Source organism: Micromys minutus, assembly GCF_963924665.1.
Source record: "Micromys minutus genome assembly, chromosome: 22".
NCBI lineage: Eukaryota > Metazoa > Chordata > Mammalia > Rodentia > Muridae > Micromys > Micromys minutus.
In genome coordinates, this window is record NC_137957.1 from 3,239,035 (window position 1) to 3,266,489 (window position 27,455).

General features: G+C 52.2%; 1 protein-coding gene across 12 annotated transcripts; it reads right to left on the bottom strand.

The window, feature by feature from the left end:
* Positions 1-489: 489 nt before the first annotated feature.
* Positions 490-27,292, bottom strand: WIZ (WIZ zinc finger; the record flags this gene model as incomplete). Of its 12 annotated transcripts, XM_080935806.1 has the most annotated exons (13): positions 490-1,600; positions 2,793-2,988; positions 3,176-3,595; positions 3,752-4,279; positions 5,298-5,849; positions 6,416-6,805; positions 7,766-8,269; positions 9,073-9,243; positions 13,361-13,684; positions 14,783-16,884; positions 19,414-19,486; positions 25,571-25,837; positions 26,599-26,909. In XM_080935806.1, the coding sequence occupies 12 exons, from the start codon at positions 25,773-25,775 to the stop codon at positions 1,441-1,443; spliced, it is 5,625 nt and encodes a 1,874-aa protein (XP_080791932.1). In that variant the 3' UTR covers positions 490-1,440. The 12 variants fall into 12 exon arrangements, with proteins under 12 accessions (XP_080791932.1, XP_080791926.1, XP_080791922.1 ...); XM_080935800.1 differs by lacking the exons at positions 14,783-16,884; positions 19,414-19,486; positions 26,599-26,909 and adding an exon at positions 27,255-27,292; XM_080935796.1 differs by lacking the exons at positions 14,783-16,884; positions 19,414-19,486.
* Positions 27,293-27,455: the final 163 nt, after the last annotated feature.

A 27,455-nucleotide genomic window follows, 5' to 3' on the forward strand; every position in this document is an offset into this window, starting at 1 on the left:
GAGCTAGCAAGGTCTAGCTCACTGGCAGGGTACTTGCCTGGTATCTTCAAGGTCTTGGATAAGGTTCCCAGAACTCCACTTAAAGTCCAATCTTAAAATAGCTGAGTCTCAACTCTGAACTTCATTCCCACCCAAAGCTCCCAGCAGATGTATGCTTCTACCCAATACCTTCAGGGGTAAAAGCACCAAGGCAAGAACCACTCCTGTAGGCATGCTATTGTAGCTGGTTAAACTCAACCAGCCTTTCTGTCTTGGCTCCCTTTGCAGGCCAGCCAACCAAAACCCCTCACCAGCCACAGTACCAAGGGCCAACAGCTGAGAACTTGGACTTATCCCCGGCTGAGTCTGGTCGCTTTGATGGCTAACAGAGAAAACCCAGGGCCTTTGGCCAGACACAACACTCATCCCCAGCTCCAGCTGTCAACCGGTGCCAGGCTGTCACTCCACAGAAAAACACACACTGGCTGCTTGCCCTGGGGTGTTTCCAGAGAGAAATTTAATCTAATTTACATATTTCTAGGTACATTGATAACCAAAAGATGGCCACTGAAAAGGTTAAAAGGTCAATTAGCTCCCGGTATCTAGCTGGCCCAGGATTGCAAAATAAAAAGATCCACGTTCCTTATTCTCTACACAAAACGCATTTTTTAAAAAAGTGAAAGATCTAGGGAGCTATACATAGAAAGCAACAGTGAAAAGGGGGAGGGTGGCAGGGGTGGGGGAGGAGAGTCCCACCCCTCACTCTACCCTCCCAGCCCTGGAGCCCCTGAGGCTCTGACATGGCAGGAGGCAGCTGTCAGCTTTGAGGCCTTCCAAGCTAGGAAGGCCCCTGGGGGGGGGGGGCAGCCAACAAGGATTTCCGTGGCATTGTGGGCTCAGTGGGAGCTCCCAAGCCCTAGTGGGATAGCAGAGGGAGCATGGGTTCCCCTGAGCAAGCACCGTGGCATGATGTGGTCGTTTGACTTGGGAACTGAGGGGGCTAGGGCAGATCCCAGGTCTCACGAGGTGCATGTGCATGTGTGTTTGCCTGTGCGTGAGAATAGATATTGGTGGGGGCAAGAGGGAACAGGAGTCTTTGGGGTCTTTGCAAATGGCCACGGATGGCAGACATAGCCCTGCCTGGTTGCTAGACAAAGGGAAGTGCTGTTCTCCCCTGCAACCAGATTGGCCACCACCAAGGGCCTGACTACTGCCCCTGCTGGACCAACCAGGTAAGCTCAAGGAGGATACCCTTGTGGCCCCAGAGTCCTTAAGCTGGGGGAAGGGTAGCTAGCTGGCTCCCAGTGCCCAGGTTGTAGTGTGCCCGGCCCCAAGAGGCGCCGGTTTGAGGTTTTGGCTTGCTCCTTTGGAAGTGGAAAAGAAAGAGGGAAAAGGGGGAGAGGACAGAGGAGAAATGGGAGGGGAAGGGTGGCACAAAAGGGGATCCGGAATGCTTATGTGTTAGGGTGCCTCTACAGCTGTTGTCTGTGCCTGTGGGGCCTGGGGCTCCTCAGGCGGAGGGTCTGCTTTGGAGAAGTTCATCTCCAAGATGTGCCGCTGTAAATGTCGTACCCACTCTTCCTGGATAGAGAGTGGGCCCTGGAATTCCACTTCACAGAACCTGCACAGGAAAATGGAGAAAGAAATGGCCAATGCTTTGAGGAAAGGCAGAAGTACAGTCTAGTCCCAGTGCTTAGGCACACCCACCACTACTCAGAATCCATGTTAAGACAAGGACTCAAGGGAAGAAGTGTCCCCAACGAACAGCCATCTCTACTATTGTGGAGTCATGGCAGGATCTCCTGGGCATGAAATCTCCATGCTACATAAGCAGCGGATTCTCCAAGTGCCTTGCCATCTGACATGTGTGCTCCGAGAGGGCGGTGGACATAAGCAAAGCCTGTCTAACCATCCTTCCTCTCTCTAAGCTAGGCTCCAATGAGCAGAGGTCTACAGCCTCTACTGCTCCAGAGCAAGAGCTGCAATTCTACTTTTTTCCCCTTGGGTTTTTAGGAGACATGGTCTCCAACTCCGTAGTTTAAGCTGGATTTATACAGGTGGCAATCTTGTCTGAGCTTTCAATGCTACGACGGCAGGCCTGAACCATCAGTCAACATGGACGCTATTTTTGACTTGGCCCGTATTATATAGCTAGAGCTGAGTTACCTCAGGTTTCTAAAGCCCCTGTATCCTAGCATGTGATATGTTTGTATGTGTGTGTGTATATATGCATGTGTGTTATGTCTGTGCATGTATACTTTCAAAAGAATTAATTGAGAATTTTTTTCCTTAGCAGAAAAATGATTGAGTCCTTACTAAGTGTCAGCAAGGTTTTCAGGGCTTTGCTATTAAATTCAGTCCTCGCAACGCAACAACTCTATCAATCACGTCTGTATGAAATGTTTTTTTTAAGATAGAGTTTCACCTTGTAGCCCTAGTTAGCCTGGGCTGACCTTGATCTCAGACAGATATGCCTGCCTCTGCTTCCTGACTGCTAGGATTAAAGGTGTACACCACCACATCATGCTAAATTCTTTTTCAAGGTAAACAAACAAAGTGGCAGGAGCAGAAAGGCTCTTGTGTGATGTTACTAAGCTGTCAAGTGTCATTGCTAGAACTGAACTCAGGTCTGACTAGCTAGAAAGTTCCTAATATCAGCCGGATACTCTGAAGTTCCACTGCCAGTAAGAAGCCTTTAACCTGGGCACTGCTATGTACCTCAAAACAGCCTATGAGACCCCACTTCCCAAACCACAGAGACTAACTCATTTTTGGGCTTCTAATAGCCAAGGCTATACTAGGTGTTAGCATACCTGCACTTGAGGGTATAGAGGTTGCCCACAAACTTGACCAGTGACGTTTGGGGGGGCCGAGGCACCAGGGAGGGGACTGGCCGGACTCGGGGTGGGGGTTGCCGCACTTCTTCCAGCTTCTGTTGCAGGTCATTGGCTTCCTCACCACCCCGAGCTGCAGAGACATCTGAGGGGCGGGCTTGTCTGCGTTCAAATTCTAACGGACAGAGTGAGAGGTGATGTAAAAGGAGGGCTAGGAGACACCCCAGCTTTCAGTGAGCACAAAGGGCAGAGGGACTTAAGACTGTTCTGATAGAATGGCACACTGATAAAGTGAGGGGATTAAGCAACTGAGGTGTGGTAGCTAGCTAAGCTCCTCCCAACCCTCCTCCACCAGCACTCACTGTTGATATTCTGCCGTTGATGCTCCTCTGACTTCACGGTCCCAGGTGGGCTGGTTGCCAGAGGTCGTTCGCCACTGTCAGCTGCCCTGCCAGCTTCAGGCCCTGGTTCCCCCCCAGCACTTCGGCCAACCAGGGACAGGCCCCCAGGTGCCAGCCCCAGGGGTGGCCGCTTGTCACTGTCACGGCCATGGCCAGCACTGCGGAACTTCTTGGTAAAGGGGCGGCCACCCTGGATGTAGCTTCGGTAGGCGCCCACTTTCTGAGGCCGGTGTTTGATCCACTCACTCAGGGTCTCGATGGGAGAGCCGTTGACACACCACTCTGTCACACCAAACTGCCGCAGATGTGCCCTGGCATGGCTGGCTAGGGCTTTTCGATTTTCAAAGTAAAGGCCACAGAGCTCACAGCAGGCCTCGGTGGCTGCAGATAAAGGAGGTTGCTATTCTAAGAGTGCAGGAAAACCCAGGTAGCCTAAGCAAGGTCAGGAGCTAATCCCACCTCCCACAGGGACCTTGCCTCAGGGGCCCTGCTTGCCCTGACAAATGCCATCCCAAGACCCTACCACCCACTGCTTACAGGAGTGAGAGGTCTTCTCATGGAGAGTCTTTGTCTTGAAGGGCAGTTCAGTCTGGATGTAGGTCTTGGCCTTGACCTCTGCTGGGAGGAATCGGTCCTCCTGGAGGGGCCGCTTGGTTGCCACTGGGCCCAGGTAGCTGGTAGCTGAGGGCTTGGACCCTGTGATGGGTGACAGGCTGAGCTCCCGGGGAACCTGGGTTGGCCCAGCTCCTGGTTTTCCTGGCCGGTTAGCCAGGGGTGACAGAGGCAGTGGGGAATGCATGGCCCCAGGAGCTGCTGTGGGAGAGCCATCTTCAGTGAGGGCAGGAGCCAGGTCTCCAGCTGGAGGCTCTTTTTTGATGAGGCACAGCTTGGACTTCTTCTTCAGGATCTCCCGAAGTGTGTCGATGGGGGAGCCATTGACAGACCATTCAGTCACACCCATCTGGCGCAGGTGGGAGCGCGCATGGCTGGATAGGCCTTTACGATTCTCAAAGAACTCACCACAGAACTCGCACCGGATGTCACGCACTGGTTCTGCCCGAGATGCTGCAAGGGGTCAGGGGGTGGAGGGGAAGGAGAAAGGAGGCACTGGCTATGGGTAGGAAGAAGCCTCAAAGCTCAAGACCCAAGACAGTGCCAGACTTCTGGATGTCCCTATCCATGAGGCCCCTCCCTCCAGACCCCAGTGAACGGCTCCTTCACCTGGGCCTTTAGGGACATCTTATACATCCATCCCTTCTATGTGTCTTGTTACCTTAAATTCTAGTTGGCTTTACATGGTCTCCCTGAGTAAGACTGGGAAGCTACATCCTCTCTCTGAGCCTCAGTTTCCTTCTCTGCAAGATGGGGGATGAAAACCATATCTCCCAACATTTCTGAGGTGTAAAATCAAAAGGGTTTGGAGCATATGGCAGGGAGCTGTCAGGTGAGCTCTGAGGTGAAGCCTTGGCCAAGTTTGCTTAGAGTATACCAAGAATGACCAGAGTGACAGAGTGCCAGGAAAGCAAGTGACAGTGACATGATAGCAACTATGCTACAAGGAGCTTTTGTAACCAGGCATCATGTTAAGTACTTCATCACACTTAGTTCTCAAGAGAACCGTATGGACACCAGACATGGATTATGCTGATCTCCAACTTCTAAAACTTGCCCAACTCACTTACTACTTACTACAGAGATCTTGACTCAAATGTCAGCATTCAACTACCAGGAATGTTAGCACAGTTCAAATACTTGAATGCCATCCCTGCCATCCCTCTATTCCTTCCAGTAAGACTTCACTAGTGGATCCTTGCAGCTATTCCTCCTAGGAATATGGTTGGCAGCCACAACTTACTGGCAAAAGAGGGCATATAAACATAAATATATAATTCTGCTACTCTGCATGAATAACAGAGAAACAAGCTGCAGCTTGGGTACAGGAACATACACAGGAAGTTCTGTGTTCTCTGAACTTGTTTGTCTTCCATTTCAGTCCTGTGACCTATGGAAACTGCTAAGAGGGTACAAGGAGCAGCACCAGCCAACGGTTCTACCTACCTACCCCACACAGGGTCACACTTACACAAGTTCAAGGGTGCCAAATCTTCTCGAGGCGCGCCCCAGGGACCCTCAGATGGGTGCGGCTCCCCATGAAGGGCCCCTGGCAGCATCTCCCTCTTGATCTCCACTCTCATATGTTCAGGCTTCAGTTTCTTGGGCAGGGAGGGTGTAGCAAGGCCTGAGAACATCTTCCGGGCCGTAGGAGGAGGAGAAGCAGTCGGTGAGTGGCCCAGGGGACTGCCTGGTGGTAGTGGCAACTTCTTGGCCAAAGGTGAGATATGAAGATCTGAAGGACTTCGGGCTTCTAGTGAGCTGCCAGGCCCTCCACTGCCCACCACCTTGGCCAGGGCTTTTGGGCTAGGACCTGGTGGGTGGAGGTGTCCACCTGGCCTGGATTGGGTCCGTCTCTTCAGGATCTCCCGCAGTGTGTCGATGGGGGAGCCATTCACATACCACTCAGTCACACCCATCTGGCGCAGGTGGGAGCGCGCATGGCTAGACAGGCCCTTTCTGTTCTCAAAGAACTCACCACAGAACTCACAGCGGATATCTCTTGTTGGCTCTGGGCCTGAAGCTGTAGCAGGAAGAAAAAGTGTCAGTTATAATTATGGACATCATCTGGATAGTCACCTGTTGGAGTATCCTGGACAGCTAGGTATGGGCGGCGATGTGTCCATAAACTAGGGAGGTAGTGGATGGCAGGTGCAAGTGAGGGAGCTGAGGGGTGGGGGTCAGACACCGGGTAAAGGCAAGGTACAGGAGATGCTCTGGAGAGCTAATAAGACCTCTGTCCTGGTACAGAGCAGTATTGATACTCCACAGCTTGATGAGTCCCAGTAAGAACAGGGTAGGAGACAGGACGAAGCCAGCCTAGGTGCCACATACTATCTAGACCTGGGACACCTTCCACACCAAAAGGCAGGACCTTCTCCTTGGCCTTCATTATCAGGCAGGGTCAAGGCCAAGAGCGAGGTACCAGCAGCCCACTGCCAACAAAATCTCTGGGTTGAGCCAGCCCACTGCCAAGGGCCCCTGTCTACTCCCTACTACAACAGGGAGGGAGTAGGGAGGGGGCCATGACCCGACAGGGAGGGGCTCCAGGGCCCACAGGGAGGAAGGGCAGCTGAAGTGAGAACCTACAGAGGTTGAGAGGAGATGGCTCCACATCAGAGGCCCAGAAAATGCCGGCAGCCGAGAGATCCTGCTTCCCCCAGGGACTGGCCATACCCGAGGCCTTCAGCTTGGCCTTCTTGGCCGGCGGTGGGGGAGGGAGCAAGGAGAGGGCTGTGGAGGCAGAAGGAGGCCGCCCCAGCTGGGCCAGGGCTCCCCGCCCGGGTGGGAGGCGAATCTGGATGCCGTCCCTCCTGATGAGCCCGTGGAGCACGTCTATGGGGGATCCCTTGGCATCCGGGTCGCTGACGCCCAGGTGGCGCAGGTGGGCACGGGCGTGGCTGGACAGGCCCTTGCGGGTCTCAAACCAGGCACCACACAGCTGGCAGTCCAGCTCTCTGCCCCCGTCACTATCTAAAGCTGCGGAGACAAAACACAGGGGGAGGGGGTTCACGGCCGCCACCTTGGTCGGCCCTAGGGGATGAAGGCAGGAGGGTCTGCTGTGATTTTCAGCTACTCAGGTGGTTGGGAATCCAAACTTCATACTTTAGACAGGTTTTTGGTTTTGTTGTAGATTTCAGGTAGCAGGACAGCCTATTCCTTGCCTAGCCCATTGGCATCAAGTAAAGGTGGGGAGCTTAAGGATGGACTTCTATGTCAAATCCTAATGCTGCCAGGCCCTCTTCCCCTGGGAACTTCAGAGGAAGATGGAAGGTGAAGAGCAGGGGGAGCCACAAGACTACCAAGGACCCCTACCCTAAACCCACAGCAGATTCAAGTGTCTGCCAGGAAACACAGGTGTCATCAGGTTTAATGCCTGCCAACGTGTAGGAAAGCATAATGGATACCTATAGAAACCTGACTAATGAACTTGGAGGGCTTCTTTCCAGACTCTACTTGCCAAGTGCAAGGCAACCATGATGGAGGGTCTCAAACAGAGACGCCTTAGCACAGATGGCTAGGAAACATGATAAAAGGGACCCATGTAAGGAATTTCTGTCTGGTAACCTGTCTATCCATGTACCTGTATGGTCCAAGATATCCCAGACTCCCACTGGGAAATCCAGGTTCACAGGCACCCTTGTTACTTTTACCACCCTACCATCAGTCCAGAGAAGGACAAGAGCTCTTCTCAAGTGGCAAGTAGGCCCCTGAAGGCTCAGATCTGTAGCAGACCTCCAGGAGAAGATCACCAGAATGAAGAAAAAAATGATCATCACAGGACAGCCCAATAGGAGACATAGTGAGTGTCTCAACTAGCACTGGCCTGGATGACCTAGGATCTGGAAACTACAGGTCTCAGTTCCTATCCTGGGTCCTCTTCATCTGAGGCCCACATACATCCCAGCACCCCCCTCAGCTCCCAGTACCCAAACTCACTGAGATTCAGCGGCCCCTCATCCTCAGACTGGGGCCATTGTGCCTTTGGGGAAGTTGGCCGGGGACTCAGGGACAGCTGGGGGCTCTTGTCCTCAGGATTCTTGGGTGTAGGGGATCCTGCCAGAGTCAGTGGGGCCTTCTTGAGGAGTGGAGAGCTGGATGGGTGGGTCAGGCCCTTGGCTGAGAAGCCAGGAGGTGATTTGATGGCTTTGTTGACAGCAGGGGCATCCATAGGTTTAGCCAGGGTGAGTAGGCCAGGCCTGGCAGCCCCAGCAACGAACTCCTTTGGTGAGTTGGACTTCTTGGTCAGGCTAGGGGGCAGCCCAAGGGGAGCATCAGGCAGGCCCTTCTGTTTCACCAGCTCGTAGAGGAGGTCGATGGGAGCACCACTGCTTTCAGACTCTGCGACCCCAAGCTGCCGCAGATGTGAACGTGCGTGGCTGGACAGGCCCTTTCGTGTCTCAAAGCAGGCACCGCAGACCTCACAGGTGGTCAGGCTCTGGGCTGGAGGATGAGATGGAGGCTAGGATGGAAGGCTATGAGGCCTTTGGGGTATAGCTAACCCATTCTCCTCCCATTACCCAGGTGAAAATAAGTGTTTTGTTTCTGCCAAATCCCTTTGATGCTGACAACCATTCCAAATTGGGGGCGGGGGGGATGTTAGTATTTCTGGTCTGGAAGTAAGGAAACTGAGGCTCAGAGAAGAGAATAGTTGTGCCCAAGAGCACACAATAGGAGGCTACACTCTCTGTGGTCCAGCCATTGGGTATGCCTTTCAGACCCACAACAGGGTGCCCTGACAATATATTTACACAAATGTGTGTGTATGTGTGTATGCATACATCACATATGGAGCTAACACCCAGCCTACTCTCTGCAACTAACAAAACATCAAAGGCTAAATCAGAAAGGTCTTAGTAACAGTGCTGGCCCCATCCCCATCGACTTCTTAGCCTTCCTGCCTGACTATAATGATGCAAAGGCTGACTGGTTTTGCTCTCAATATGCCTAGGAGCTAGCATTATGCTTAAGAACCGTGTAGTCTATAGAAACACAAATATGAAACGCATAAAAGCAAATGACCTAGGTTTGTGATCTCTTGCCTACTTTGCCCACTGCTTCACTGGATATTCATCCAGTAAGGTAGTAGCCGAAGGCCATGCATATGGCAAAGCTATAGAAACTCAATGCAGAAGGTAGCTGAGTAGCTATCTCCTTGGTGCCTTAAGGAACTATAAGGCAGATGAGTGCCAACCCATGTTAGTCCAAAAGGTGCTTCTGTGATCATGACTACCCTGGCCACTCACCCTTGAGGTCTGGCAGCTCCTGCTTGCTGCCATGAGGAACCTCTGCGGCCACTTTGCTGCTCAGCCGACTGGCCACCTGCTCCAGGGTCCCAGAGACAGGCAGGCTCTTCTTTGGGAGTAAGGGAGACCCCAAGTCCATGGCCACCATTGTGTTTTCCTCAGAACACAGGCCTGTGGGGTGGAGGAGACAGGCTCAGCCCAATCATGAGTCAGGCTGTCCACCCCAAGAAGGAGACTGAAAGAACAGTACTTCTTCCTCATCCTTGGCATCTGCTCTCGCTTCTGGAAGCCATTCATTCCATGAGAGCTGAGGCTGCACCCATAAACCCTTGAGGAAGCCCAATGCAGGGGCACTGAGATTGTCCAATGACAGGAAAGACAAACAGTAGTTTCAGTCCAGTAGAAGGTTCACTGGTCTGAGAACACATTGCAAATTTGAGCTGAGAATCTTCATGAGAGGAAATTTTAAGACAAAAATGACTCTCTGGGTAGAACTTATAAGGGGGTGAAAGTGGGAACAGTTAAAAAAAAAAGAGAGAGAGAGAGTCAGAGACTAGAGTCTGGAGGCCAGAGAGACAAGAAGCAAGAAGCTGAGGTCAGGGAGGGGAAAATCTCTACCAGACAAGGGCGCTGGAGCTTCAAAGACAATAGCAAGCCCTGTACTGGCCAAGGTAAGAACCTGGACCCTGGACCAACTTGGGGACAGGAAGAGTAGGAATGACAGAAGTTTGCACGAAGTTTCTTGAGCTTCCATCCATCGAGTAAGACTCCTCCAGTAAGAGATATGTAGGGAGAAGGAATCAAGGGTGATTTTCTTAGTCTGAGTTTTCATTAAAAAAGGGTCAGGGATGGGGGGATAGTAGGAGGTAATGAGGCAGAATTCTAAACAAGAGTTGAGGATGAAAGAACCGTGTGTCAGATGGACTTCGGAGACGACCAGGACAAAGCAATAGGGCAAGGGACTAAGGTAGGTCGCTCCTGGCTCAAACTGAGTCCCACAGAGGCAAGAAGACAGGACAGGAGGCTACCGAGATCATGACACAGAGTACTTTGTCAAAGTCTCCAGGTGGAAGTGGGCGCGTCTGTCAGATGGGGCAGGGCCAAAAGTGGCTTTCCAACACCGAGGGGATCGGAACCGTGACAACTGGGAGCTTCTGAGACTCCAAAAGAGGCAGGGGACTTCTGTCAGAACCGGCGAGAGTCCCGAGGAGCGGCTGCAGAGTGTTTCCGAAGCCTGGGACCCTCCAGGAGGCTGAGGGAGGCCCAGGGCCCGAGCGCCTAAGGTGGGGGGGAGTGGGGGTGCCACAGAGATCGGACGGCGGGTGTTGAGGGTGGCGACGGCACACTTGGGAGGGACGCCGACTTTCCCCTCCCGGGACCCTCCCCTCAGCCAACTCTTACCAGGAGCAGGAGCGGGCGCGGGCCCCGGCTCCGGCTCGGCCTTGGGCCCGTCCCGCGACGGCGGTGGAGGCGGCGGTGGGAGTGGAGGCGGCGGCGGCGCCGGGAGAACCACCGGTCCTGGACTCGGGGGGCCTGGCGAGGACGCCCCCGTGGGCGCGCGCTCCCGGGCACCCCCCGCGCGCGGCCCCGCCGCCGCCTTGCTCTCCGCTTTTGTCACTCGGCACTGGGCGGTGGAGGCGGCCATCTTGGCTCCGGCGCACGCGGGGCGGCCGCCTCAGGCGAGAGCAACGGAGCGCCGCGCGCCGCGACCTCGGAGCGTGCTCTGCTCCGCCCCTCCGGGCGCACCCAGGGCGACCTGATGAACGCCGAGCGCCTCGAGCGAAATGCTCTAGGCACTGAGGATTCCACTTCCAGGCTCCCGGGAGCTGCCCGGAGCCAAGCAGCCATCCGCCTCTAGCAGCCGCCACACTCCAGCATATATACTCATCTCTACAGCTAGAAACGGAACCCTCCAGACACACGTTCACCTCAATACAAGCATTCAGAATTACAATCCTGACAGTAGTGCTAGGACCTGCCTTGAGACGCTGTTCCACTCTTTTTTTTCTGTAAGCCTCTCTTGCCAGGTAGGCAAAGCTTCTACAATAATCCTGAAAAACGCTAGATTCTCCACTATGGTGATCCTACCCCAGCCTCACATCACCCTTGTATTATCAACCTGTTCTCAGTGCTGTCCCGAAATCCAAGAAACTTGGTCCCTCCTCACCTATGCTTCTAGTACCAATTCACTCCTCCTGCCCCAACTTCAAACTACCAAACTAGTTTGTGTCCAGTTGTTCCTTGACAGATAGGTGGGGCCAGAATTTAACCGGTGCTGCGCCCCCAATTTAGTGCCTTTCCCTTCTGGCTCACTTGGGGAAAAAAAAGGAAGAACCTTAACAAAAAAACTGCCACCCAGGGCCAATGCCCCATCCTGACCCGTATTTGGGATACCATTACTCTGCAAAGCCTTTTAGGATCATTTCAGCTACTCTGTAACACCCCCCCATCTCCCTGTGTTCTCTGAAGAGGTCATTCACAAATGCCTCTCTCCTTCTCTAGACAAAGCCAATGCAGAGAGCTAACTCTACTTCCTCTCACCTCCTTGGGAGTGTCTGGCCCTGATGACAGAGAAGAAACGTGAGCATGGTATACAGGCCGGTGCTGGGACAACACAGGAAAAAAGGGGGTCAGGACGGGAGCTTTCACAGACTACTCTCTACAGACCTAGACACCCTAAGAGCTGGCTCTGCCTTCCACCATGCCTGAGACATTATAAGCCAAATTAGGTGGGAAAGCTGAGTCCTTGGTGAGCAATCACTTACTAAAGGCAAGAAGCCTCATGTCCTATTTCTCTGTGTCTCTCTGATGTGGCTTCTGCCAGCCACCAACCTGTCTGTGCCTCAGTTTCCTCTTTAAGAAAGAGATGGACTTTTGACATCTTCACCCTGTCCTTTGAAATTTCTCAAGTGCCTTCACCTGGCTTACAGATGGGATGGGTCCAGCCAAGTCTAAAATATACATGCAGACCTGAGCCTGAAAACTGTAGGTAGAGCAACCGTAGAAGAAAGCCCAGCCCCAGTAAGCTCGCGTCAGTTCTCCCGGTTTAGATGTGTTTCATTCCTCAGAGCCAAGGAATTTGAATTTCATTCAACTGTGTCCCCCTCCTACTTTTGTTTCTTGAGACAGGCTCTCTTCCCATAACCCTGGCTGTCTTAGGACATACTACGCAGACTGGCTGTCTTTGTCTCCTGGGTGCTGGACTTAAAAGTGGGCACGACTCTGCCCAGCTGATTTAGAGGTCGGGTCCTTCACTCTCCCTCTAATTCTGATGTGCCCACCCTGCAGTCTAATACCAAATATCGATTCTAGATTTCCAGACACTATGAATAAGACGCTCAGAAGTCCAACTCCTATGTGTGGCTGGGAAAAAGCAAATAATCCACAGTTTCTTTGACTGTAGGATGAGTGCTCTACAACCCTAAGGCTAGGAACATAGCTCAGTGGCAAAAACGTGTGTTCAACATGCATGAGCCCAGAGATAAACCTTTGCCCTACAGGACTACTGGCTTTTGGTTTGGTTTGGTTCCCCCCCCCCCCGCCCCCCGCATATCTGAGATGACAGAGGTTAAAACTATAGTACATCCAATTGCTTGAGTATGGGAGGAGTTTGTCAAGGTTGCTGGGTAAAATGGTTGAATCAAGAGTCTGGATTCTACTCTTTTTGTAGTGAGTGCTGGGAACCGAATTGTGGATTTTGCTTATGATAAGCATGTACGCTGTCACTTAGCCACATCCCCAGAGTCCGGATTCTAGATCTGCACTGTTCACTACAGTAGATGACAAGTAACCCATACTAGCCATACTTTAAGTGCTCAATGGGCATATGTACCCAGTGGTGACTCTCGAGACCAGTACAGATTGTTAGACTATTACAGACATCTCACGAAGTTCTACAGGACATGGTATTCCACATAGGAAATAGTTTCAGAACAAAGAATTTGCTACCCAACTACCTAGACTGCAAGGTTTATCTCTCTCTGGCTATATAATTTGGGGGCAGGTAAATTAAGTTCTCTGTGCCTCAGATTCCTCCTTTGTAAAACAGATACGATGAAAACAGACACCTTAATAGCTTTGGGCAAGCCATTCAGGGCCAGCTTAGCTCACGCCTGGAATTTGCTATGCAGCCCAGGCTGACCCTGATCGTCTTGCCTAAGCCTTGAGTGCTGGGGTTACAAGCAGATGAAAAGCTTCCAGGAAAGCAGAGTGGCCACCTTCAACTTACCCACCCAGCCCTCTGAACCCCTGGGGAAGGGTAGGAGCCTGACCTGTTTCCTTCCCTTACCATCTCCGTAGATTGGCCCAGGTTCCTCCGCCCAGGTAGGTGGGAAGGGCATGGTGAGAGGTAAGCGTGGCCGCCGTGAAGTCAGGAAGCTTCCAGGTGGCCCACCAGGCTCACGGCCCAGGGGACTTGGGGGCAACTCAGCTGCTGAGGTAGCCAGCAGCTCCTGCAGGATGTTGATGGGTGAGATGGTAAGCTCCCAGTTGGTGATGCCAAAGTCACGAAGGTGGGCCCGAGCATGACTGGAGAGGCCAGCCCGAGTATCAAAACCAGCCCCACAGAAGTCACATCGCATCAGGCTAAAGGTGCCCGGGTCGAAGTTAGCCACTGCAGAAAGAAGACACAGACTTCCTGGGTTGGGGTAGTGGCGAGGGGAGCCGCTCTCCACCCCAGCTCTGCCTCCTTCCCAGGACTTCTCCTGCTCTAGAGATCACCCTGGAATGACTGACTTCCCTCCTGTTGTTGATGCTTCTGCCTGATCAGAAACTCTCAGCTTGTGTACCCTCTCTAAACCAGACACTCCAGAAAGCCTGACTGCCCACTTGCATATCAGGCAGCATTAGGAACATCTTCTAGAACAAGCTTTTCTGGATTAGCAATATGAGAGTATTACATAGATGCCCTCTCCTTGTCTGTTTTTTCCTGACATTACTCCCATATTATAAACTAAACGTAGGTTAGATGAAGAAATGGACAAACGGAGAACGGGATCCTCACATCTGGGAGTCTGCTCTGAGCCCTCAAGTTAGGGTTTCCTCTCTCAGATTTGGTCACTTGATGCCATAACTGCCCAGTTTCCTGGCTGTCTACCACTTATCCCCACACTCTACCTCCCCCCCATGCACTCCCGTTCACTCAAACACCATATTAACACCTTCCCCAAGTGGGCTGTGAACTCCCGAGTATTAGAACTACCCAATGTGCTCTAACTAGAGGTAGACCTCTGGAATCAGAAACTCTGCCTGGAATTTTTCACACTGCATAGGTGGTCCCAGGCCCTAGAGCCCACCAGGAGTCCTGTTACTGTGCTTGGCCCATGAGTTCTAAGAGAGCAACTGTTGTCTAGGTCACTGCTGGCCTTCTCAGGGCCCAGAACAGAGACAACCCAGTTCAACACACATTTATTGCATGGAAGACTCAAATGGAATTATCTGCCTGTGGCTGATTGCTGAGCTCAAACTCCTCTCTTCAGTTACCATTGTGACCAGGGCACTGGGACATCCCTGCACATCCACCAACATTTAGTGGTGACCTCGCCCATGGCTCCCAGGTGTTTCAAGATAGGAGGCCCCAAATTTTACCCTGCAGGATGCTACAGTAGAATTCGGAATAAGGGTGGGTAAGTTTAGAACTCTGCTGTCCAGCTCTGTGACTCCCAGCACTGAGAGAGGGAGATGGATTCCCAAAGCAAGGCCGATGCCCTACCTTTTTTCTTTTTCTTCTGGAAGGAAAACCTGCGTTCAATGGCCTTCACCTCCTCTGCAGAGATGAAATGCCGAACATTATAGCTGACACCCACTCGGTTCAGGTGGCCCCGGACATGGTTGGCCAGCCCGATGCCATTGTGGAAGCGATCAGGGCAGTAGGGGCATTTCCGCTCTTCATGCTCTAATGCCATGACTGGATTCCCTTCCAGGAATGTGTCCAGACCCAGTGAGCCACCCAAAGGTGTATCCAGGAGCAGAAAGTCCAGGGGGTGGGTACTTCTCAGCTCTAGCTCCTCAGGTGGCAGCTTTGGGGATGTCTGGGTGGCTGCAGCTATGACTTGTGGCCTGAGCTTTGCCATCAGAACAATAGGTACCATTCCTTGGAGCTGCTGCTGCTGAGTCTCTGAGGCACTCACTGCCTGCAGGGCATCTTGGAAAGTCTGTTTCAACTCAAGGGCCGGTTGAGGGATGAGGCTAGAGATAGCTGGGGGTGGAAAGGCTCCATTTCCAGGAATAAAATCCACTTCAGAAGTCGGCACTACATCTTCATCTTCTTCCTCTTCACTCCAAGGATGACTCTTGTCTTCCATTCTCTGCAGGTGGACAGTGCTTTTGTTTCTATTGGGCTGTATGGAATAGGAAGCAGATGCCATAGGGGAAGGAAAGCCCGGCTTTCCAAGAGACCGCTGGCCTGAATTTAACAATGGGAACTCTCTCATGCCTGGCTGCTGATACTCTGGACCAAAGGCTAGGCCAGGGTTATATCCAGAAGGGTTCTCCTGCCACACAGAGGCCAAGAGAGGCTCAGATTTGCTAAAACGGTCCATGGTGGCAGTGTCAGGGAAGTGAGTATGTGCATCCTGGCTAGTGCCTGGCTGGCTTGTGAGGTCCTCAAAGGCCTCTCCATCCTCCTCCCAATGGACACGGGCATGTACTAGCCTCATGTGCTCCCTGAGCAGACTCTTGCTAGGTGCTGTGAAGCCACAGTGAATGCAGGTATTGAGGCCTGAGGGGTCTCCATAGGAGGGATAGACGACGGTGCTAACATCTAAGACTGGGCTGCCACCCCTGAAAGGTTCCTTGGCCTGCTGGCTGGGCAGTGACTCACGCACATGCAGCTTGGCATGTTGCATGAAGGCTCTAGAGGAATTGGTGCCAAAGACACACTTAGGGCACTGCAGTCGTGCCTCCCGGCCCTCATCACCTGGAAATTGCTTTAGCTTTTGGATCTCTTCAATAATCTTCTCCCGGGAAGCCTGGTGCAGTTGCCAGTGCTGTTCCAGGGCAGTGGGTTCAGTGAAGGCCCAGCCGCATTCACTGCAGGCCAGTGGAGCCAGGTCAGCTGGGGGCTCCTGGCCCGGTGCTCTGCGGTGCTGGCTCATGTGTTCTAGGAGGTGCTCCTTGTGCTTGAAGTAGATGCTGCACTCGATGCAAGGAAACACAGCTGGTTCTTCTTCCTCCTCTTCATGGCAGTCTACCCCACCAGCTACTTCCTGCAACAGTTCACACAGGTATGGTCCTGTCTGGACTGGGGACAGGAGGGGCTGCAGTCGCTCCACAGAGGCTTCCGAGTTCACCGTCCAGGTCTGTGTGGCCACTTCTGAGGCTGATGTGTGGAGACCCCACTCAGAAGGCTGGGCCACCTCCCCAAAGTCCTCTAGGTCCTCTCTGGTACCCATAACCTCCATGTCCAATGTCTGGGGAGTGTCATCCACTGGCACAATTACTCTCCTGAAGGAAGAGACTGTCGGTGGCTGGGAAGGGAGGTCCAGGTGCAACCCTGTGTCCTTCAGGAGCCCCTGTTCATCTGTATCTTGGAGCCAATCAAATTTGTGGTGTCTTGGAGAATATTTCTCTAAGAACTTCACTTCACCCTGGTGGTTCAAGAACTTTCTAGAGCCCTTGAGCTTGGCATAGGGTTTCATAGTTCTCACAATAACTGAGTCCTTGAACCTCTGCTCAGACGGGGTGCCCTCCCTGGCCTCCTGGACCATGGGATGCTCCCAAGACCCCTGAACATCAAGGGATGCAGGGAAGGGACCCAGAAGATGGGGTGATTGGGAGCCCGGCTGAAAGTCCAGGCTGTCTCCATCCCAGTAGCTGCAAGGAAGTGCCAATGGGGATAAGTTAGCTGTGACCCTTGGTTCCCCTCCCTAGGGTAGTGATAGGGAGTAAATACTCCCAGGCTGAATGGAACTGTTAGTTCCTTGAAATCCAGCATAAAGGTGACTGTGGAGAGATTTCCAGTAATAGGGTAAAAGTGAAGAAGTCCAAGTGGGCCTTTCCAGAGGTATCGAGACAAGGCTAGGTTCCACTATTAGGGTAGACCTGTCCATACAGCCCAGCCCTGTTGCATCATTGGGGAAATGTGCAGAGACCACAGGTTGGGGATAGAGCCTCAAAAGAGTATCCCCAAATCTGGTGGTACAGTGAACTCTCACCTTTCCCCAGGGAGGATCCAAGGCTCTGACCTGGGCTCCAGGCTGCTTCTGTCTTGGTCCTCCCCAAACTGGCGATTTAGTCACATCTCTCCCCCAAATTTGGTGAAGGTCAACTTTGTGGCAGGACAGCTCAAAGGATGAACCTCCTCCCCTCTTGGAGGGTAGAGTCAGGAGTGACTAATGGTTCCAGTGACCCTGACCTTCCTGGGAGGGAGATAGGTAGGGCTGGGAGGTCAGAGTAGATGAGCAAAGTTCTCTGGGCCTCAGTTTTCCAATCCTAAAAATGGAGATGATTTTCAAGAGTCAGGAATCTTATCTTCCTTATACAACGTCTAAGGAACTTTTTTTTTTTTTTTTTTTTTTTTGACAGTTATCACCAAAGAAAACTATCACACAAAGCAAGTGCTTATTTAAAAGCTTGCCAACCTTTTGAGTCGGGGCTGTGACCCCAGAACAAAATATAGGGTAGAGATAGGTACCAGTGCTTAGGAATCAGGGAACACTTTACCTCACCTGATACCTAGTAAGCCTTGGGACTGATGGGATTTTTCCAGGGGAAAACAAGGTTTCACTATGTAGCCCTGGTTAGCCTGGAGCTCATTATGTAGATTAGAAGGGACGAAAACTCAGAGATCTGCCTGCCTTTGCCTCCAAAGTGCTGGGATTAAAGGTGTGGCTACCACATCAGGCTCTGGGGGGTTGTTTTTGTTTTTAATTTTTTTTTTTTTTTTGAAACAGGGTCTCATGGTGTAACCCTTGTTGTCCTATAATTACTTTGTAAACAATGCTGGCCTTGAACACACAGAGATTCACTTCCCTCTGCCTCCCAAGTGCTGAGATTAAAACTGTAGCCACCACACCTGGTTCTGGGACTTTCTAGCATAGTATTCCTGATCAGTACTCTCTTCATTTCCCCCCAGTGATGGGAATTAAACCTAGGACCTGGTTTATGTTAGGCAAGTACTCTACCATAGAACTACATACCTAGGCCCCTTCCCTTCTTACATTTTGAAACAGATTTTGAACTCGTCCTCCCTCAAATCTCTGGAAAAGCTACATATTATAAGTCTGTATTGCCAGGATGGGCTTGCTTAGTGTTTTAGACAGGGTCCCATTATGTACCCCAGGCTGGTATTGGACTCAAGACTGCCCTGCTTTAAAAATCTCAGGTCCTGAGATAGTATGTATGTGTCACTGTGCCTGTCATATACAGATGTGTCACACATGTGTATTTCTATTTTCATTGAGCGTCTCAATAATCCATTCTGGCCTTGAATTTACTGTATAGCAGAGAAAGATCCTGGATTCCCAATTCTCTAGTATGTGCCTCATGGGTGCCGAGATTACAGATGTACGATTCCCTTCATTTTAAGACCCTGCCTTCACAGGGGAGTGGATTGATTACATCCGTGAAACAGGTGGGGAAACAGGTGGTACAGACAGGCCACGTGGAGGCCATTGTGCTACGTCAGCGAGCTCTTTGGTGCGATGCAATATTAAAAGTACCTCTCAGGGTTGGAGCAAAGAGTCAGTAGGCAAAACTGAGAGCCCGAACACAATGGCTATTGTTCATTTCTAGACCTGTTGTTAATCTTGAGACTACTGTAATTATATACTAGGCCCACTGAGCCCTTTAGTAAAGAGTAGCAAGGCTGAGGCTGTAACTCAGCGATAGATGGTAGAGGACTTGCATTGAGTTTGTAAGACCTTCCTCTTCTGAGTTTTGTCCCTACTACCACAAATAAACAAGAATCAGAGTAGTGGCCATTAACACCGAAGCTGATTCCTGTTCTTTTCCAATGACCCTTGAGTTCCCAAGGCAAATTTGTGAAACATCTTGTGGCAAGGTAATTTTCATTTTGCAGATAAGAAAACTGAGGCTCAGAGAGGCATCGATCTAAGCATCACTTAACAGAGAAACTGGATTCTAAGAGTTCAACCTGCAGACTTGCTCCTCTCTGGCCTGGCTCCTAGCAGGGGTAAGGAGAGTTGACCTTCTGCGTTGCTATGACACCTCCCGCTAGCCATAGCACATACCCAGGATTGGTCTATGGGGAGTCACCTCCTCCTGCCTGGCCTCTTAATTCCCTCCTGTCCCCTTCTCATTCCCCAGAGGGCTTTGATGGAGCCTAGACACTCCTGATTGCCCCCTTGCCCTACCTGAGGTCAGGGCCAGCGTGGCACTCACCAGCTGCTGATCCGATGTGTGGCGGAGGTGGCACGGGGGAGGGCTTCGCTGAGGCCAGGATGGGGCTGCCCATCTGCAACAAAGAGGGGAGACCCTGAGGGGCTGGGGTCCCCCTGGCCAGGGCCGGATTTCCCCTGGCCAGGGCCCTCCATACCTCAGCTCCAAGAGCCTTGTGGGGTACTTCAGAAGGGGCCTGTAGGCCCCAACCCTATCCCTCAGAGGCTTTTGACCTCTGCATTCTGTATCCTAAAGGGAGGTTCTCTGAAGGAGTCCCCTTAGGTCTCCTGGAGGACCCTAGGGGCTTGCTGCCTTCCAGGTTTCCCCCACAACTAGCAACCAGGGTAGGTTTTGTTTCTTTGTGTTAAAGTCATACCCTGGGAAAACTCACATGCTTCTCATTCTAGCCACAGAAAAAAGCTTAGAGTCCCACCTGCCTCAACAAGGGCACGTATACGAGGTCTGGGTCTTCATCAGCTCCTTCAACTCCCCTTCCCTGGACGCTTCCTGCTCTGCTCTTATTAAACTCTTCCCAAACCCCCACTCCTTTGAAGCTTTGAGTCCTAACTTTGTTTGGCCCTAGCCATCCCTCCTCCAACTGTGTGTGTGTGTGTGAAAGGCACAGTCTCTTTGTGTTGCCCTGGTCGTCCTGGAACTTGCCATACAGACCAGGCTGGCCTCAAACCCATCAAGATCCTTCTGCCTCTGTCCACTAAATGCTGGGTAAGGGTGTGTGCACCAGTGCACAGCAGCTTCAGAGCTTTTGCAGTTGGTACTTCTTTAATTGCTCACTCAAATGAGATGCTATTATCTCTCTTTTAACCCAATTTATTTATTTATGCACTACTTTTTGGATTTGTTGGTTGGTTTGGTTTTGGTTTTATTTATTTATTTATTTATTTATTTATTTATGTATTTATTTAGTGGGCACAGGGTCTCATATAGCTCAGGCTGGCCTCAAATTTAATACGTAGCTGAGGATGACCTTGAATTTCCAATCTGTCTACCTCTATCTCCCAAGTGCTGGGACTACAGGTGTGTGCCCCTATGTCTAGTCTTCATTTTGATTCTGAGACAGGTCATTCTTGAGAGCAGCTGGCCTCTAAACTCACGATACCCTGCCTCTGCTTTTTGGCTGCTGGGATGACAGGCATGAATTACCATACCTGCCTTTGCTTAGCTTTTTTTCCCTTGAGACAAATGCTGCTACGTAGCGCCAGTTAGTCTAGAACTCATTATGTACCCAATTTAGCCTTACATCCTCATCCTCTTGCCTTCTAAGTGCTATGATTATAGGCCTGTGCCACCATGCCTGGCACCTGCTTCATTTATTTCTTAGCTTTCCCAGGTACTACCAGGTTCCCTCTGGATAGCTGCATGTCTGAGTGTGTTGTAAGCACATAAACCCCTGAGAACTGGGACATTTGAAGCTCATTCCTGGCAGCATTCCAGCATCTGGCATGCGAGTACTCAACAAACACATGCCAGATAACGAGTGGGGAGTCTGGCCGCCTCGAACCACACATGGCTCACGCCTGCCTTCTGGACCCTAAATCCTAGAATGGAAGCTCTTCTTGGGAATGCCCACCACCCGGCAACAACACAGATAGAGCCAACTCTCCATTATCCGCCTGTAGAGCCGATGCCTGGAGCCACTGCAGGAATCCTGGCCTGTGCCTCTCTCTCTGCCACGCTTGCCTGACACGGCATGCGTGCCAAGCAGGGACTAGGCCAGTTGCCTGGGCCAAGGTTAACATGCTGGGGGAACTTGTGCCCTGGCCAGGGCCTGACAGATGCAATTGCTGGATCGACCTCAACTTGAGGATGGTCCAGAAAGGGCGAGGACTGGCACAGATTCTTCCAATCCCCCACCGTCCAATTTTCCCTGGGAATTGAAAGCCTACTACTGGGGATAGAAGAATGAAAATGGGAGGGAAGGAGTGGTCAAGAAGTCAGTGCTGAGCCTGACAAAAAGGGCTGTTGTAGTGGGGCAGGGGTACAAAAAATTGCATATCCTAGAGCAGAGTGGTCTTAGTCTTGACACTTGGAGGGGGTCTTATGGGCTGAGGCAGTCCTGCACATTGTAAGATCATCCACAAGGCCTCTGGCTTCTACAGTAATTCCTATCTATCCTGCAATCATGCCAACTGAAAATGTCTGCACACATCCCCAAAGTCTACCCAGTGGGACCTGACTGTCCCCATTTGAGAACCAAGGAGGCAGGCCCACCAGGAGCAGGGATATTCTTGGGTGTAAGGTCAGGGGTTATGATGAGGTATGGAGAAGATGGGGGGGGTCTAGGAAAAGAACTAAGAAACAGGGTCTGTCCTAGACACAAGTCACAGAGGAGAGCTTTTCAGGAGAAAGTGACCAATTAGTGGATAACCAGTCCCAGCACAGCCTAGAGATATGGGTCTGAGGGTCCCAGGTGTCCTGTTTCTGAAATTCTGAGTGTCCCAGATTTGATGGCTGTGCGCAATGGCTGTTGTCTAAGAATTCTGTGAGCCAGGGGGGCACACTGGCCTCTTTGAGCAGTTCCAGTGAGGCTCCTATTTTTAGTGGCAGCAAGTTTGGAAGAAGGAGACCAAGCAGGGCCTATATCTGAGACAGCTTGGAGGTGGGGGCTTTGCCCAGAAGCCTCCACACTGAAGGAGATCCAGAAATCCCTGTGGTACCTCAAATGCAACTGAGTCATTAGCAGTGCCAGAATCCCTCACTGGCTTCTGCCACGTAGGGTCCCCGACACAGCTTACAAATGAGAGAAAAGGGTGTCCATGAGCCACTTATACCCTGAGCCAGGCAGCCCGCAGCCTGGCAGAGTTGCCAAGAATCTATACTTTGTTGTCAGACAACTCCAAGTGCAAGGCCCAGCAGTGTGACCAGAAGTGGCCTTTCAGGCTCCAAGCCTCTGTTTTTTCGTCAGTACAATGCAAACAGCCATGAAACCAGCTCCAAGGGGCCACTGATGGGGGCCAATGAGATCACAGGAAGAGTTCCATCCAGAGAAACAGCGGTGGGGGAAGGAGGAGATAGGTATTCTGCAGTGGCTGGTTTGATGATGTCCTGGGGTGGAAGCTGGAGGCTAGACTTGTAGCCTCGGGCTTGCTTTCTCCATGCTCTGATTCATTCCCTCCATGAATCCAGAAGTGACACATTCTTTGTTCCCAGGTCCCATGTCCCAGGGACAATAGTCGGCATGCACCAGACTCTTCGCTGATCTGAGTGGAACATGTAAATCCCGCAGACTTTGCTATACCTGCAAATCTACCTCAGAGTATATGGGACTGCAATGGGGCTTGACGCAGGGGCCCAGCCGCTAGTCAATATGGAAGACAGAGCAAGGCAGTGGTGTTTCCTTGTCCAGGCAGAGAAGTTTGGGGGTGCCACTCCTGGGAGTCTTTAAGGGGTTCTCAGGGCTGCACAGGAATGAGGGAATGCCCAGGCTTCAGAATGGAAGACCAGCCTTAGAGACTGTTCCTATTTATAGACATCACAAGACTCCTAGGGCGAGTGCCTAGTCTGCGAAGGGGAGTCAGGCAGGCCGAGAGGGCAGTGGGACAGACGTCCAGGCTTTCCCTAACTTCCATGCTATGATTTTGCTTCAGTGCCACCATCCACAAGTGTGCTCTCATTTATTCTGGGAACCCATTAAGAGAAGGCTTAGTCCTCCTTGGTGGCCTCTCTGTCCTCCTACCTAGGCTGTGAAACAGGTGCACACACGAATTCCTGGTTGCTCTCCAGTGTGGGTATGGGGTGGTGAAGACACACACCTATCTACTTTCTTCATCTCTCCATCCTGGGTCATCTGCTATATGGAGAAAAATGCCTAGTTCCCCGGAATCTACAGAAAATTCCTTGAATTCCCACAAAGTTAAGACCCCAACCCTGCCCTGGCTAGCTGTATGACTTGGGGTAAAGTCCTGGTACTCACGGGGTCCTGAGGAGAGGACTGCTAAGGGATAGCCCTCAGCTCTGAGGATTTGTTACTCACCATGCTCCCTCTTGTCTCATACTGGCAGGTGCCAGCCAGCCTCTCCAAATCTTCACAAGCTAGGGCTTTCTGTCCCAATCCCTTGTGCCTGCCTCGAAGTCATGCTGTTTCCTCCTCACACTACTTCCTGGTTCGCGTCTACCTCCCCTGCCCCAGATGAAGGGCTCCATGACAACGGGGCTTTGTTGCTGGGTCCCTTCTTCACCTCACTCTAGAAAGGTGGGTTCATAAACACCTGGGTACCATGAGGAGAGCTGCAGATCAAGGTGCTCCAAAAGTATACAGAGAGGCTATAAATAAAGGGTTCTGGGGATGCAGCCGAGAGGGAGAGGAGCACACACTTAACTTTGTGAGGCCCTGGGTTCCAAACTTAACAATGCAAGCAGCAGAACAAAACACAAAGCAAGAAAGAACAATGACAGAAAAGAGGAGGGAAAAGAAGAAAAATTACTCCAAGGCTAAAAAATAAGCCTGGCATGGTGACACACAACTTTAATCCTAGCACTTGGGAGAGAGGCAGAAGCAGGTGGCTCTTTGAGTTCAAAAAGCCAGATCTACAGAGTGAGTTCCAGGTCAGCCAGGGAAGACAACACAGAGAAAGCCTACCTCAAAAATCCAAAACAACGCAACAAAACAAAAAAACAGGGACTGGAGAGACGCCTCTGTGTTTAAGAGCACTTCCGCTCTTCCAGAGGGCCAGAGTTCAATTCCCAGCATCTACATGGCAGTTTACAACTGTTTGTAGTTTCATTTGCGGTGGATCTGATGCCTTCTTCTGGCCTTTGCAGATGCTGCATACAAGAGCTTCAGGTATACATGTGCACAAAACAGCCATACATATAAAATAATAACAAAAAAAACCTAAAAAGAGAAGGCTGGGAAGCTCTGCAGTTTCCATGACTCCTGCTCCTGGTATCTAATGCCTCTGCCGGCACCAGCAATCCCATGCACACATCCACACGCAGACATTTGTACCATTAAAAATCATAAAATTTTAAAAAATGAGACGAGGCATGGAAACGTAGCTCAGTGGTAGACTGCTTGCCTAACGTGTACAACGCACAAAACAAAACACAAGGAGACAGAACAAATGAATGAAAGGGAAGTTATTTAAAAATGAGAGAAGATGGCTGGGATAGAGCTCAGTGGAACAGCTTTTGCAGAGTGTGTGCAAAGGGTCTACGTGCAATCCCCACTTCTGTACGAAAGGCACATTACCGCCTGACTCTGTAGGTCTGGTACACTAACTTCGCCCCTCAGGTGTTTGGACTTCCCATTCCTAACATGACACTGTCCCTGCAAAGGTTCTAAGTTTGGTGTGAGTTGAACACACAAAGACTTTGGCATGTAGGAACCACGAAAGAGGTGCCTGGAAGTTATTAGAAGGCAAAGTTTTTGAGGGCCGACCAAGGAAATGAAGGGAGAAGTCTGATGCCTCAGTCTATGAGTCTTCAGCCGCACCAGATTTCTGCTTGGTCCTTAAACATGCCAGGCTCCTCCCCTCTACAGGGCCTTCGTACTCGCTGTCCCACCACCAGGCAGACGCTTCTCACCGTTCCTTCTAAGCTGTGCCTCAAACACCACTTTCTCAGGGGGCTTTTCCCAGGTTGCCGAGCATGGTACTGGCACCTGTTTAATATCTGCATAGCATCCACCGTCACCTGCCCTTATGACATCTGCTCACTTGTTCCTTGTCCAACGCCCCTTCTGGACTGCCAACCCCTGGAGGATTGGAACTCTTGCCTCTTTCTCATTATTTCCCCAGCACCCAGAACAGAAAGTGGCACGCAGCAGGTGCTCAGTGTTTAATAAACGAACAACAAATTGTGAGGCGAGGTCAGTGTGAGCTCTAGCCTCATATGGGGTAGAACAAGGTATAAAGAGGTGACTGGAATCTCTGACTCCCCAGACTTTACCTTACCACTAGAGGGCACAAGCTCAGGATCCACACCCCATCAAAACTGCAAGAAGGAACAAGTGGGCTTAGGGCAAAGAGCTCATGAGGGCAGAATAAAAAGCACTATGCAGAGCACCAGAGGATGCTCTGGGCACCAAGCACAACTCCAATCCCAGCTCAGCCCCTGCTGGGCGACCTGACTCTCTCTCTCTTTCTCTCTGAGCCTTGGGGACTAAGTGGGATACTTCTTTAGGGCCACAGAGCCCTCTTACCAGAAATGCCACTTCGGCCATCCAGAACGTCGCCAGGGCTTTCCTTGGTGATAGGCAGGTAATGAGAAGATCGAAAAATATCACCTTCCCCCTCAGCAGCCTCAGTCCCACCCTCGATGTCCTCTCTTGGAGCTGGGCCAGGCAGTCTCTCTGGGCCTCGAGGACGATCCGGGGCAGCCAGGCCACCTGCCAGTAACCCCTCCATGGGTGCTAGCCGAGGACCTTCCTTCACTCAGCACCTGGCAGATTCAGCAGGACACTGTGGGCCTGGAGACAAAGACAGGGAAGACATTAGAGGAGTAAGGAAAGAATTCTGTTTGTTGTCTCCCCTCTCAAAACCCCAGTCCTCTCCTTCAAGTCCTATGGCCTCAGTTTACCTCTCAGTTGAAGTGACGGGGGGGGGGGTGAGCGGTGTTGAGGCCCCATTCTCACCTATTGTAACCCAATCATCTTTACTGTCACCGTGTCTCTTTTCCCAGCCCAGCCTCCAGTCAGTCACCCCAGTCCTCCCTCACCACCCCATCTCCCTCTTCCTCCCATCGCTCACTCACAGCTTCACCTTGTCCAGCCGCTTCCCAGCTTTCCTGTAACTGCACAACCTACAGCCATGACTCCAGTCTCCAGGACCCCAGCCACTTCCATGCTCCTAGCTCACGAGGGTACCGTCTCAAGTGCCCCCATCTTTGCTCTTACACTTTTTTCACTTCTGCTGCCCCATATCAATTACGCCTACACTTTCCCAACATTCACACCCTTCTCCCTACCCAGGAATGTAGGGTTATTAACCCCTTAACCTCTCCACACTCTCAAGTGACCCCATCATTAACCCTTTTCCTTCTCCTCAGCATGATCTGTCATGCATACCAAGCCTGGGCTCCTCCACCCTGCCACCTTCCAATAGTATTGGGTGCATCCTCCACCGATATTGGTTGCTCTAGCCAGAGGATGAAAGGGACCGATAGGGCTCCTGTTTCAGAAATAAGGACCCTGGGGGTAGGAGGGCGGCTGTCCTCTCCACCTATAAATACCTTCAAGGTAGAGCAGAAAGTGAAGGGCAGGAATGAGGCGCTCTCCCCTGGGAGACCGTGGTGAGGCCGGGCCCAGGCAACCGGGGCGGGGCCGGAGCTCCAGGCCTGGTAGCAGGCGTTGCCCTCGGGGGCCTGAGTGCTCCCGGGGGGCCTATACAGGGTGGGTTGACAGTCTTGGCTGGAGGGGTCCCTACCCAGGCCTGGAGAAAGCACCTGCGGGTGCCCACTGGGGTAGGCACTGCCGGCGGGGATCGGGCAGGACGGCAACTTCGGAGCACTTTGGCAGCTTGGGGAGGGGGCTCCAGTCCAGATGGTCGTTCTCTACCCCACCTCCCGCAGGGGTCGCAGAGGTAGAGGCGGCGCTGCGCGGACGCACCCTGCGGGGAAGCTAGGGTCCCCAGGATGCGCCCTTCGCCCGTGCACCTCGGGGCGGGAGACCCCGCGGGACGAGCTGAGGTGGGGGGGAGACACCTGCCTCGAGACCCCCGCCCCTCCCCCCACCTGTACAGCCCCGCCCCCGACCAGGCCCCGCCCCTGCAGGCCCCGCCCCGCCCCCCGCCCCAGGGGGTCCCGCCCGGCCGGACCGGGCCCAGGCCTCCCCTCCCCCTTCCAGCTCCGCCCCGCCAGCGAGCTTCCCGGGCTGGGTCGAGCCTCACCGGGGAGGTGTAGTCTCCGGCTGGGAACTCCCCTACTTCATGGGGCCGTCGCTGTCACTACAGCTGCTGCAGCTCTTGGTGCCGGTGCCACGGCCTCCGCAGCCGCCGCTGCCTCCACAGCTCGCGGGACATTGTCCCTTTAAATTGCTCCCCCCCCCGCCGCCCCGCCCCTCCCCCCCGGCGCGCCGACGTGACCTCAGC